At 43.4% G+C, this 13,945-nt stretch overlaps 1 protein-coding gene across 1 annotated transcript in view; it reads right to left on the reverse strand.

The window, feature by feature from the left end:
- Positions 1-639: 639 nt before the first annotated feature.
- PDE6D (phosphodiesterase 6D) overlaps positions 640-13,945 on the reverse strand; it is a 53,519-nt gene continuing 40,213 nt past the window's right edge. The window contains exons 2-5 of the mRNA XM_021690331.2: positions 5,162-5,250; positions 3,992-4,117; positions 3,167-3,272; positions 640-1,239 (exon numbers count right to left, since the gene is read on the reverse strand). Coding sequence (XP_021546006.1) covers positions 1,158-1,239; positions 3,167-3,272; positions 3,992-4,117; positions 5,162-5,250 — 403 coding nt within the window. The 3' untranslated portion in view covers positions 640-1,157. The remainder of the gene's footprint in view (positions 1,240-3,166; positions 3,273-3,991; positions 4,118-5,161; positions 5,251-13,945) is intronic.

Consider the following 13,945-nt stretch of genomic DNA (forward strand, 5'->3'; position numbering starts at 1 on the left):
TTACTACTGTGCGAACTGGAAGCCCTTTAATTGGTGGTATTGTATAAAGAACAGCGAAGGCTGCTGGTAGCTCAGGGTTAAGTTCCTAAAAAAGAACCCTTCTCTGTCATGTCAGACTTGTGGGCACCCAGCTACCATCACTGTCTCCCACGCTGGCTTCCTCTGCCTGGGTTTTAAGGCCTCCCAGCACCCACCCCATCCCAGATGCGTTCCCATCGTTCTCCACATGACTTCGGGGAGATCTTTTCTCCATTCTGGAACTTCTATCCTCTCACGTAAGAATAGAAGAGTCTCTACTCTGCCAGCTTGGAACTTCTACCCTTTCTGGAAACCTCTTTAGCAAAGGTACATCATAAAGGTATGAGAAAAGTTAAAAGCGACAACAAACAAACAAAGGGAGCATCTATGTTGTAGAAGAGAACCACTACATATCATGTCTCAAACACAAACGTTAAGGTCATGGGTCTTGTTTGGGTACGTTGTACGTTCTCGGAAAGCAGCAACTGAAGCATCGGGAACGCAAGATCAGTCGATCTCTGGAGTAAAATACAGTTGTGATCCTACGGTCTGATAAATGTCTTCACATCATGGGGCTGGGTTCGTGTTCCAGAAAAAGTGGAGATGAAAGCAGTGCCATGCTAAAGACTGTAGGAATATTTTAATTCATATGTTTTAATTCATTACGTAATAATAATATCACAGTCTATTTTACAAGTTAAATGTATGAGAATGTATGAAATAGAAATGGTAGGAAAAAACTAAACATAGGTCAGGAATATGAATTTTTCCAAAACCAGGGGCCAAAGGAAGATGTGTTGCCTGCAGGGCCCAAGGAGGAGGCAGGGCGGGGGCGGGAACAGCAGTGGCTCTTGTGGTAAGCGTCTGTCCCGTGTCACCCTGGGAAGGAGTCAAGGCTCACCCTCTGCCCTGGTCTGGGGTTGGGAGTTGAGTCTGGTCAGTGGAAGATGGCGGCTGGGAGTTAACAGCCATCTGGTTACCTACACAGAACTGGTCCCCTGGTGGCCGCAGGTGGGTTCTGCCGTACAGGGAATTAGGGGTGGAAGTGTCAAAAACCAAATGTGTGGAGGAAAAAAGTAAACAGTTTCCTCCTTTCCTCCAAAAAACCCAAATTCTTGAAATGCACACACATTCTTCTCTCAAACGTAGAAAAGTCTCACTCTGGATGTGCTTACAAGAAGATCGTCGTCAAAAAACTTTGTCTCTATGATAACATTCCCACTATAAGTAAGAAGAGAGGGCAAAAGAGTGAGTGTGTTAGGCAACAGATTTCATTTCCACAAAGTGGTTTCCGTCTGGGTCTGCTGGGCCCGGGGACATGCACCCACCTTGGCCTGGGGACACTGAAGTCTATGTCCAAATGGGGTTAGAAGTCTAATGTGACATTTAACTTTGTGATTCGATTTTTTTCTCCTCAAATTCAGAAAACAGAAGAAAGAGCATGTCTTAATCCTTGATATTAATCCCTGATATATGTAAAGCCCTTAGCAGAGGGCTCTGCACATAGGGGTCCTCATAAGTATGACTTTTTTTTTTTTTTTTTTAATATGACTGACTTTTTGATACACATGGAAACCTGCAGGCCTTAGGGGTGGTATCTTTCCCTACAACACCTACTCTGGTAGACAGCTGTGGGTTGGCCTTTCCTGCATCTATTTTCACCACTTTGGGTAATAGCACTCTGCTCTTCTTTTGGGGACCCACCCCATCTCCAGTCCACGGGTCAGTCAGGTAGCCCCTCCTTCACCTGGCAAAGGGGTGGGCACAGGACATAATTTGGGCCAATCAGACTCTCTCCCCAGAGCAGGATGCTTCCTAAGGCTGCTCCTGAAGGAAATCATCCATGGATTCCTGCCATCTGTATCTTTCAAGCTGCCTGGGTCTCGGTGCCTCCCCTCCCCACCCCCCCTTCAGCTGTCATATCAGCTGGAGTCATTTCTATGGCTTGTAGCCAAAGAACCCCAAATGGCACACCTGTATTGCACACAGTGGAATTTCATTTTTCTTAAGGTGGATATCTCAGTGTTTCCAAACCAAACCACTCTTGAACCAAGTTAAGGGCAATAGAGGTACTGCTTTTGGGTTCCAAAAAGTAAAATCTGACTTAAAAAACCTAAATACATCATCATAGACTTACTGGTTTTAGTACCTGAAACAAACTGGGCCTGGCCAAGGAGAAGTCAATGGGGGTTAATAAAATATAAAGAATGCCCTTCTATATACTACCCTGTACTTTCCTAGGGTAATTAATAGCCAGCAGATATATTTTTGTTGGTAATTAATTATAAAATAGGTACATAAGAAACTCAAGATTTAATTGGCTATTGGAATATAAAAATACCTACTGTTATAATTAAACATCTATTAAAGACTTATAAAGTAAATAACCTCTATTTGTATTCAGTGTGGCTTTCACCAAGGATCTGTTTAAAGGGACAGTCCAATATTACACAATTATCTGTGTGAAAAACTCATTAGTAGACACTATTACTAAAACCTTTAAAAGTCTAATACCTTTTCCCAAGAGAAAATGGTTGGTGGGCCATTACTGACAGGGTTTTTGGATAAAGGACAAACTAATTATTCTTTGAGCAGGAAGCATAACTATTAAAATGGTAAGCTAGTCTCTGAAAAACTATAACCAAACGTTATCCTCTAAAACAAAATTAGAACTTTGTCAGATTCCATTAAAGGCCATCCGAGAAAAGTACAGAGAGTATCAGAAGTTTGGTAGTCAGGAAAGTGAGCAAATTAGCCTAGATTTAATATAGAGTACCGGCCAGTTTCCTCCCATATCATCTCGTTTCAGCCTCACTCCACCTCTGTGAGACAGAATTATTAATTCTGTGTTTAGAGAGGGGAAAAATAAGGCCAAAGAGGTAAACACTGTCTAAGATTGCACAGCAAGTCAGGGTTAATCAGGAGTTTAGTCTAAAAGTCTAATCTAAAGTTTTTAATTTTTTCCCATTCGATCACACACTGTCTTTTTCATGTGACAGAAGTCAGTAACCTATACACTCAAATACCCCTGGATACTCTTTACCCTTGTTTTCAACCTGGGTGGCCCGCTGAACAGGACCACAAGTCCCCCTGCCTGGAATGCCGGCTTCGAGACTCACTCCACAGGGCCTGTGGTCTGCTCACTCACGTTAGCACGCTGGCGGGCATCATCTGGGACTCGGGCGCTGCCTCTATCAGGGACTGCCAGGTGTTTGTGGAGTTCGGGATCACAAAGCCAAACTCGAAGAACCACTCTGCAGGAAGAAGGAAAAGCTGGCGAGCGGGCACCCCAGTCTCAGAGCCCCTCGTCCACCCCCTGCCCCTTGAGAGTGAGCCTCTTCTTACCCCAAGAACCACACATGAAGCCATCAGAAACCTCCCGGGTCAGAGGCATGGGAAGGGTCACAGAAGGCCCCTCGGGCTGTCCTCTGGACCACACCAGAGGCTTACTCCCTGTGCTCTAGGGTCTAAAGGACGAGGACCAGTGGGCGGATATAGTATAAGCAATGTTTTCTCAGAAGTAGGCTATGTGTACATGATAAACAGAAGAAGAGAATAGGCCTTTCACTTGGAATTTCACCTGTGAGACGCATATGTGCCCTCTTACAGTTCACGGTGGAAACTCAATGCAGAGCGGCCTTGCCAGTCCGATCCGCAGGAGACAGAGAGCACCGTACCAGGCCCTCATCGGCAGCTTCCTCGTGACCACGTTACAATTTGCCAGTGATAAAGCAGGCGCCAGCCCAGGCCCACCAGGGTCAGAAACCCTTTTGTTGGGCTCGAAGGCCCTTGTCATTGGCAGCTTCGTTTTTGTTTGGTTTTCCCGGGGCCCCCAGTCTCTCAGGGTGTAGGGATCCCATCACAATCTGAGTTGCAAAGTGAACGTTACCAAAGCAGTGCTTTTAGTTCACTGGGTCCTGCCTTTTTTCCCTGTCACCCTAACTGTGGCTTCCAGCAGTAGGCCACAGAATACCTTCTAGGCATTGCCCTTTGAAGTAAACTTTCTGTTCCAGGCGGAATTTTTCCATTTGCTCTGCTGAAGAGAAGTTCAATTCTCGAGACACTGCCTTGCACTTGAGGATTTTCTTGGGAACACGGGCTGGTATAGAAAAAGAAATATTGAAGCCATTCTCAATGAAAATCACATACTATGATGCTTCAAGTTTCTGGGAGCTTCTTAGAGCTGATTTAAAGAACACATTATCTATGTTAAATTTCAGAGAATGCCTTGGTAACAGAATTACACTTTTTAATTAAAGGCAGAGGTCCCCAACTGGTCAAGTGCATCTGACTGATGCACTTTTTTTTTAAAAATTTTTATATATTTGAGAGAGACAGAGAGAGAGAGAGGGAGAGCACAGAGGGAGTGGGAGAGGGTGAAGTAGACTTCCCGGTGAGCAGAGAGCTTGATGCAGGGATGCGGAGGTGCGGGGCTCGATCCCAGGACCCTGAGATCATGACCGGAGCCAAAGGCAGACACTTAACCAACTGAGACACCCAGGCACCTCCCTGAAAGATATTTAAGAAACATCAGAGGTAGTGCATCTAAGGGCCTTCCCTAGCTGCTCTCATCAGGAAAAAGGTTGAATGGGCACCTTCTCTACTCTGTTCTGTTGGTTTTAACCCCTTAGTTTTTCTTTTATTCAGGGAGATAAAAATGCAAATTTTCTTTTGGAAAAAAATGTTGAGAGCTTAGTTTATATCTTTAGGTATGTTCTAATGCTAAAATTTCAGCACAAAATGGGTTTTGGGAAGTGAGAGAAAAAAAAAGGTAGGAAAGAGAGGGCGCCTGGGTGGCTCAGTTGGTTGAGCGACTGCCTTCGGCTCAGGTTATGATCCTGGAGTCCCTGGATCGAGTCCCGCATCGGGCTCCCTGCTCCGCAGGGAGTCTGCTTCTCCCTCTGACCCTCCCCCCTCTCGTGTGCTCTCTCTCATTCTCTCTCTCTCAAATAAATAAATAAATAAAATCTTTAAAAAAAAAAAAAAAAAAAAAAAAAGGTAGGAAAGGAACTAGGAATCTCAACAACACATGCTGTGCCCTCAGGGGTTTGCCCATTAGGGTCTGCATTAATTTAGCTCCCTGATGCTTAGGCCCAGCTCCAGAAACATCAGAGCCCTGTGCAGACAAAGGGTTGGGGAGTACCTTCATGCTCCACTCCAGGGACTGACAGGTCTTCTGTTCCTTGCCACAGTATCTTCCCTGTTTCAGCATCCCGGAGGTTCATCCAATTTCTGATCAAATATATTAAGGAAAATAATGCACTGAAGGCGACTCTCACTTTGTATTCTAGGTGTGTTCTAGTGCTCAGATTTGCTACCAACTCCTGTTTACTTTTTAGCAAGTTGGGCTATCTGCCAAGTGCCATGAAAGCAAATAAGATGGTTTAAGAGGGTTGAAATGACATCCAAAGGAAGATCTTAGCAGAGACCCAGCAGAGATTTTTTTTTTTAAGATTTTATTTATTTATTTGACAGAGCACAAGCAGGGGGAGTGGCAGGCAGAGGCAGAGGGACAAGCAGAAGCAGGCTCCCCGCTGAGCAGAGAGCCCAACGCAGGGCTCCTCCTTCCCAGGATCCTGGGATTATGACCTGAGCCCAAGGCCGACTCTTAACCGACTGAGCCAGCCAGGCACCCCCCAGGGGGGATATTTTTATCTACAACATGAGAACCAAAGGCTACACATCTAAAAATTGTAAGAAAGAGAGAGAAAATGAATAGTGCAAAATTAAAAAATTTCCAACACAATCAGAGTAGCCAAGATAAAAGAGCTAAAGAAACAGATAAAAGCGGTATCCCAAGGAGTGACTCATGCAGACTACCCCCACAGTGAGGATCACATCCCATAAGTTTTACTCACAAGTCCAGAGATCTCAAGTACCTGTTTAATGGCCTGCTCTTAAATATCAGAAACTAGCCAAGGATCACCAGAAACCGAGGAGGGCATTTACTATGAAAGACAGACCAAAACAAAGAGAAAAAAGCAACTTAGAAGAAAAAAGAGACTACAAAGGAAATTACAAACTTTTTTTTATTTTTTAAGATTTTATTTATTTACTTGAGGGAGAGGAGAGGGAGCACAAGCAGGGGGAGCAGCAGGCAGATGGAGAAGCAGGCTCCCCGCTGAGCAAGGAGCCCAAGGTGGGGCTCGATCCCAGGACCCTGAGATCACGACCTGAGCTGAAGGTAGATGCTTAACCCACTGAGCCACCCAGGCACCCCGGAAGTATTAAAAACAAACAAAACAGCCAGAGATAACATAACCCTTACAGACACTAAGAATTATATACAATTGAATTTTGTATATTTTAGGTGATTTTCTCTGGCTCAAGTTTACAAATTTTGAGGCTAGTCAATTGATAATCTCTTTTTGCCATAAAATGCCAACTTAAGTAGTTATATTTTCTAGTTTCTGTATTGCTCATCATACAATAAATGAATTACTAATAGCAAAGAAAAAAACAACATTCAGAGAACAAAAAAGAATGCTAGAAAAATATGCATTTTTTTTTTTTTTTTTTTAAGATTTTACCTATCCATTCATGAGAGACAGAGAGAGAGAGAAGCAGGCTCCCAAGGAGCAGGGAGCCCGATGCGGGACTCGATCCCAGGACCCTGGGATCATGACCTGAGCCGAAGGCAGACGCCCAACCATCTGAGCCACCCAGGCGCCCGAAAAATATGCATTTTTTAAAAAAGATTTTATTTATTTATTTGACAGAGAGAGACACAGTGAGAGAGGGAACACAAGCAGGGGAAGTGGGAAAGGGAGAAGCAGGCTTCCTGCTGAGCAGGGAGGCCGATGCGGGGCTCGATCCCAGGACCCTGGGATCATGACCTGAGCCAAAGGCAGACACTTAATGACTGAGCTACCCAGGTGCCCCGAAAAATACACATTTTGATAGCAGAACCAAACAACTCAATGCAAGGTTTGGAAGACAAAGTTGAGGAACACTTTCAGAAAGAAGAATAAAAAGCCACAAGGATAGAAAACAGGAGAAAAGAAAAAAAAAAAAAAAAACAGGAGAGTGAAGATACAAAAACTGGGTATCAGTCTAAGAGATCCAAAATCTAACAAATTCAAGATAGAACCGAAAAACCAAGGAGAGGAAGTCATCAATGAATTAATTCAAGAAAATTGTCCCAGACTGAAAGGATCTAGCAAGTGCTCAAGTCACATCATTATGAACTTGCAGAACATCAAGGTTAAAGCAAAGCTTCCAAAGGGAAAACAAGCTGTCACATAAAGGTCAGAATCAGAGTGGGAAAAAAAAAATCAGAATGAATCACACTTCAACAGGGACTCTGGAGGATAGAAAAAAATGAAGCAGTGCCTTTAAAATTCTCAGGGAAGGGCGCCTGGGTGGCTCAGTCGTTAAGCGTCTGCCTTCGGCTCAGGTCATGATCCCAGGGTCGTGGGATCGAGTCCCACATTGGGCTCCCTGCTCTGCGGGAAGCCTGCTTCTCCCTCTCCCACTCCCCCGGCTTGTGTTCCTGCTCGCTATCTCTGTCTCTGTCAAATAAATAAATAAAATCTTTAAAAAAAAAAAAAAATTCTCAGGGAAATTCCTAAAACTAAAAAAAGATTTACTTGCTCGAGAAACTAATGATAATATGCTACTTCAAAATGATAGGGAAGACTAAGGAAGAAGACGATATTGGATCCAGGAAGCAATGGATCTAAAACAAGAGACAGGTGAAGGAGACCCCAGGGTAAAAGCTCTTCAGCGGGCCTGGAAGGCAACCGGCCAAGGACGCAGACAAGAGCTGGTCAGAATGCTTAGGGAGAGGTTTTAAGAAGATGAAATTCATAGAATATCTGATGTGTTTAAATGGGAAAGATTTATAGTTTGGGTACATTTGGGGGTTCATTAGTGAGAAGCACAGAAAATCTAAGTAAATGAATAAAAAACCAAGACAATAATTAACATCTGAGAAAAATCAAAGGTGGTATTGGAAGAAAAAAGTAGTCACAGTATACTACATGGCACCATTGCAAACAGGGCTGACATAGTCATAATAATAAAAACACGGACTATGGATCCAATACCATTATCCTGGGAGGATGGGGGAAGAAGAGCATGTATGTGTGGTCAGGCAGCAAGTGTTGAGAAAGAACAAAACTCATTTTCCATAGTGGGAAGTCGATAAACAATGCCTAAAACAGAATAGCCACAGTGTGCAATTCAGAAATACGAAGACAAATAGCAAATAAATCAGTTAGAAATTGAAAATAGTTTTCTCTGGGGAATAGAAAATATGAATGGGAGGATACAGAACACGGCTCATCATTCAAAACCAGGTTGAACTATGACTCTGAGCAATGTACACACAAACTTTGACAAATATAAACACTGAATTTAAAAAGACAGTCCTGAGGGTTTTTTTAAACAATGGACAAATAATTAAAGAAAAATTAATACTATCCATACATGGAGGCTAAGTCTGAGAAAGATGGTTAATATTTACAAAGAGACGGACCTTCAGATAAATAGTTGATACAGTTTGCAGGTCTTTTTTTTTTTTTTTTTTTCTTTTTGCTGTCTAGCAACCAAACCCTCTTCCCAACAGCACCCTGTTGCCCCTGTGGGAGACAGTGCCTGCCGGGCATTATTCTAACTAGAAGATCCAAATCCTTCTCTCCGGAGCCGGGTGCAGCTGGGGGCAAGCACAAGACCTAGGCTTGGATGCCTGGGTACCAGGACTGGAGGAAAAGTCCACAGGTCTTCAGGATGTGTTTCCTGCTGTGCGGCCATTGCTGCAGTCAGTCCTGAAACCCCAGGGAGCCTGCAAGCTTTCCCATTGTTTGGGTAGCTTGCAGCGTTGAACCCAGAGCGTGGTTGATTAGCATCACTATGCCTTTAATGGTACAGTTAGCCCTCCGGAGAGATTCTTTCTCGGTTTTGCGGCTACTAAGGAAAAGTCAGGGAAGATAACCAAGGGTTACCCTAGCTTCCTGTGCTCTCAACCTGCTTGTGCACTGTACACCAGCCCCCCACCCCCCCGCACGAACCTACCACTTCTTTGAAGTTGTGTTGGTTGTGTTTCTCTCCTCTCCTTGTGTGCAATCTTTTTTTTTTTTTTTGAAAGATTTTATTTATTTATTTGACAGAGAGAGACACAGCGAGAAAGGGAACACAAGCAGGGGGAGTAGAAGAGGGAGAAGCAGGTTTCCTGTAGAGCAGGGAGCCTGATGCGGGGCTCGATCCCAGGACCCTGGGATCATGACCTGAGCCGAAGGCAGACACTTAACGACTGAGCCACCCAGGCGCCCCCCCCTTTTTTTTTTTTTTGAAAGATTTTATTTATTTGACAGAGAGAGACACAGCGAGAAAGGGAACACAAGCAGGGGGAACTTGTGTGCAATCTTAACAGTCTCCTAGTGTGCTCATTATATCCCCAAATACTGCTGCTCTTATATACCTTTGTGGGTTTCTCTTCTCTGCTTCATATTTTGAAATTCCACTTTTTTTTAAACTAAATTCAAAAGCAAGTCAAAAGTATATATACATACTTGCTTAGATCACTTTTTTTTTTTAAGTAAGCTCTATGCCCAACGTGGGGCTTGAACTCACTACCCAAAATCAAGAGTTGCATGCTCTACCAACGGAGTCAGCCAGGTACCCTCAGGTCATCTATTAAAATTCCAATTACTACAAATATGCTTAGCTATTCTGGGGGCTCCATATATGAAGATAAAGCTTCCCCAATTGGAGAAATGAAACAGAAGATACTACTGCTCCGGCAAGTCCACTCTGAGCTCAGACCTAAACAGAATTGCCTTCGACATTTAAGTGCAAGGTTTTCAGAAGACACAGTACTCATTTAACTTGCTCTGTACATACTTTTCATTCTTTCTCTACAGATAGTCTCTTAGGTGCCAATATAACCACACTGGACACCAGATATTCTTAAACAACAAAACTAAAATTTAAAGTTTTAGGCTCACATACAAATGGGGCATTCTAGCAAAACGACTGCAAGAAAAGCCTCGGAAAAGGGGCTCCCTTCATAAAGCAACAGCTAGATCGGATCTAGCAGTTTCCAAAAAAAGCATTACTGCTGCTGGCCCAGGTCAGCAAAGAAAAGCCTGGCACCAGAATTTGTCAATCTATTAGAGGATAGAAAGAAAAAAGTCTTAAATGAGAGTGTGCTCTCCGATAATTAGTGGATAGTGAATTTAAGATTCCTCGATTTTATAGCAAGGGAGAGAAGGTGCTAAAAATACATGGCTTATCTCCCTAACACAAGCGCCTCCTCTCTATATAATCAGATTAAGGACTTATCTTTTTTGGGAATTATACTTAAAAAAATATTTTGGCCAGTTAACAATTAGGCATTTCCAGCATGTACCTTAATCTGGAAACCTATCAGTGTCTCTATCGTGGGCTTCATTGTATAATTCTAACAAAACCTGTAAAATTTTACTCTCAATAAATGCCACAAAATTAGAGAAATACAAACAGAGCTCCATTAAATGATGTTGGGATGGAGTCTACTTAGAGCCCCTCCAAGTTCTCTAAGTTAGGGGTGAAAAGGAACACTCTTAATTCATGGCAAAGATGCAGCCATTTGGGAACAGCTTTATAAATCATAAAAATACAAATCCATGACAGCACAACAGCAAAAGGAAATAAAAATTATTAAGGTAGGTATCTTTTTTTTTTTTTTTTAAGATTTTATTTATTTGACAGAGAGAGCGCGAGAGAGCAAGCACATGCACAAGCAGGGGGAGCAGGAGAGGGAGAAGCAGCTCCCAATTGAGCACAGGGAGCCTGATATGGGATTCGATCCCAGGGCTCTGGGATCATGACCTGAGCCCAAGGCAGATGCTTAACGACTGAGCCACCCAGGCGCCTCTAAGGTAGGTATCTTAAAATAATAACCACAAGAAAAGATGGTCCTCAAAAGAGGAAGCATATTTCGCTAAAAATGTTGGAAATGAAAGGGAAGCTTTAATGGCTGATCATCATCTGGCTGAAAACATTTTTGTTTTAGCAGCTTTTTGTTAACTAGATTTTTTTCAGAGAAAAAGAGCCTGAGTTTTAAGACTCAAAGGTCAAGTCACTTCCAATCTTGAGAGAGGAGAGGATTAGGTACAAGCTTTAAGGAGGGGGGGCTGAAGGACTATTTATAAATACCACCTTCTGGGTCAGCCAGGTCTTTTCTCATTTAAAAGCTCCCGGGTGATTTATACCCACGGTGAGCACAAAGAACACTCCTTTACTATGGGAAGCCTCTGCTGGGAGAGCTGTTCTGGTAGCTTCTTATTTGGAACGAGGCTGACAAAGGCAGCACACTCTCATATGTAAAAGTAAGAGCATGTTAAAAATAAGCTTCAGCCTGAAAACAATAAGCTCCAGAAAAAAAAAATCAATAGTTTGTAGAGTGTCGAGCCTTAGGAAAGGTAAAAAAGGAAGTAAACTAAGATACACATGGAAGAATGAGAGTCACTTGGCTCCACACAGAAGGTTACATAAGTCCTCTTATGTCTTAAATAGCTGTGACCTGGTATGATTTTGGGCCAGTGCGGGGGCTGGGGACAGATCTGAGGTAGAGAAGGCCGGCAGGGAGGTGGTGGTGGAGTGGCAAGTGAAGGCTTGGGGACTGGAAGAAACCAGTCAGATGTTGGGGTACGAGGTAAATTTCCTTGAGATGTGACTGCAGGCACTGGGATAAAAGAATTTAAAATACTTAGTGACAATCATCTAGAAGCATTTTGGCATGAGTACAACCTCCATTTTTATAAACAGAACAGATCCACTGTACATGGCAGTGATGAGGGAACAGAAGGCAAGCTGAGGACAAAGCAGAAGCTGACACCCCCCCCCCCCATAGGATGTATGTGACATTCCTCAGGCACTCCTGGCTGCCCTAAAGCTAAAGAAAGGAAAAACAAATAGTTAACTTGTAGAGATCACAATCCTGCAAGACCTGAGTCTCCCTCAGTTTACAAATGTCTTAGCAATTTACAAGAACAAAGCATTTCTATCAATGGCCTAGCTTCTAGAAGGAAATGTAGATACAATTAAATGCCCTTATAACCTACAGCCCATTGACAGATAATTGAAGCGGACAGAGTGTAATGCTCCTCCAGGAAGTTCCCAACTATGTTAATTTTAATGCCTTACTAGAGGGGTAAACAAACTTAACTTGACAATGGCAAGGCCTCCGGTATCTTGTAGGTCTTTAGCATATGAAAGTTCTTTTGAAACCTCCCTTTTTCCTTACCTCCCCCAACCACATAGTATATAATCAGCCACCCCTCACAACCCCGGTGCAGCAGCTCTTTCTGCCCACAGGTCCTGTCCCCGTGCTTTAAAAGCAAACGACCTTTCTGCATCAAAGACGTCTCAAGAATTCTTTCTTGGTCATCAGCTCCAGACCTTACCCCACTGTGAACTTCACCTATATGCCAAAACCCCATCAGCAGGACCTCACTGGCCAGTTGAGAGGAGAGACCAAAGGGAGATTGGTAGAGAGGAAGAGACAGAGTAGAGAGGAGGAAAGGGGAAGGTAAAGAGAGGAAAGAGGAAAGAAACATGGAACACACGAAGACAGAGACATACACAAGGGAGGAGTGAAAGGAAAAAAAGATACTGGGAAAGAAACAAAAATGCTCACATGTAACTGAGAACCAGGCCAGAACAGAAAGGGAACAAAAAGGAAGAGGCTCAGGATGTTCGGAGACAGATTCCAGTTTTTCCTGCTTGAATCTTAAAGAGTTGTCCTGGTTAGTGGCTTTCATAGAACGGTTTGAAATTGATGGGTAGGAAGACTGCTCCCATGAAAATGTTAATTGGCTGATTCATAGTTTCCTGTAATTTATCATCCAAACTAGTACTTTTGAGAATGAAAGAGGGTGCTAAAGGGACAGCACACTGAAATGAGTTGGCTCATGTAAGGTGCTCAGAAACTTAGAAGCAAAGTGTTGTTTTGAATCCATTATCATCTCCTACCTAGGATCCTGATGGTTTTCCTCGCTTCCAGTCTTTTTTTAGAAAGAGAGAGGGCGAGCAGGGGGTAGGCGCAGAGGGACAGAATCCCTCACTACGCTCAGTGAGGAGTCCAACACGAGGCTTGATCTCACAACCCTGAGATCATGACCTGAGCCGAAATCAAGAGTCGGACGCTTACCCAACTGAGCTACCCAAGTGCCTCTCCTTGCTTCCATTCTTGCTTCCTCTTTCAATCCATTGTCCTCACAGAAGGTAGTTTTATAAAAACTGTGAATTAGGATGTTAATCCCGGGTTTTCCTTTGCACTTGAAAACAAAACTCAAGTCCTTAGCATAGTTTGCAAGGTGCCCAGTCACTAGGCTCCAGCCATAATGGCCGCCTTTCTCTTTCTTCAGCGCACTAGTGTCTCTGCGCGTGATGCTGCCCGAGTGCTCCTGCCCTTACTCTTCACACTCCCAGATCCTGGCTTCGGTGGCACCTCCTCGGAGAGACTCTTGGGACCACCCAGTCTACAGAATCCAGATTTGCCTGACTCTGAAGCTGGGGCTCCTTCTGTGCATCCATGCCAACCCTGGCTACATCCTGGCCGCCCCTAAACAGATGCCATCTCCATCTCCCCTGAGAAGAGGCTAAATACCACTTCAACTTTGCGGTGTTACTTTTCTGGTCAAAGACCTTCAAAGGGTCCTCACAGACTGATCCAGGTCTCTCCATGTACCTGATCTCAAACTATCATTCATTCAGTAAGTGCTTATTGACAACCTACTATGTGCCAGGTATTGACATCAAAGTGACATGTAAAAAATCTGGGCAATATTGTTTCATAGAAAGTGACAGACAAGTGGAGGGGGACAATATTTCTAAATTTATGTATTATTTTATAAATTTATGGTCTTAAATATGTAGGTAAAATACACATTTGTCTATTCCACCCATATCCCTTTTTAAAAATATTTTTTCATTGGAATGT

This window comes from Neomonachus schauinslandi, chromosome 3, assembly GCF_002201575.2.
Source record: "Neomonachus schauinslandi chromosome 3, ASM220157v2, whole genome shotgun sequence".
In the NCBI taxonomy this organism is placed as follows: domain Eukaryota; kingdom Metazoa; phylum Chordata; class Mammalia; order Carnivora; family Phocidae; genus Neomonachus; species Neomonachus schauinslandi.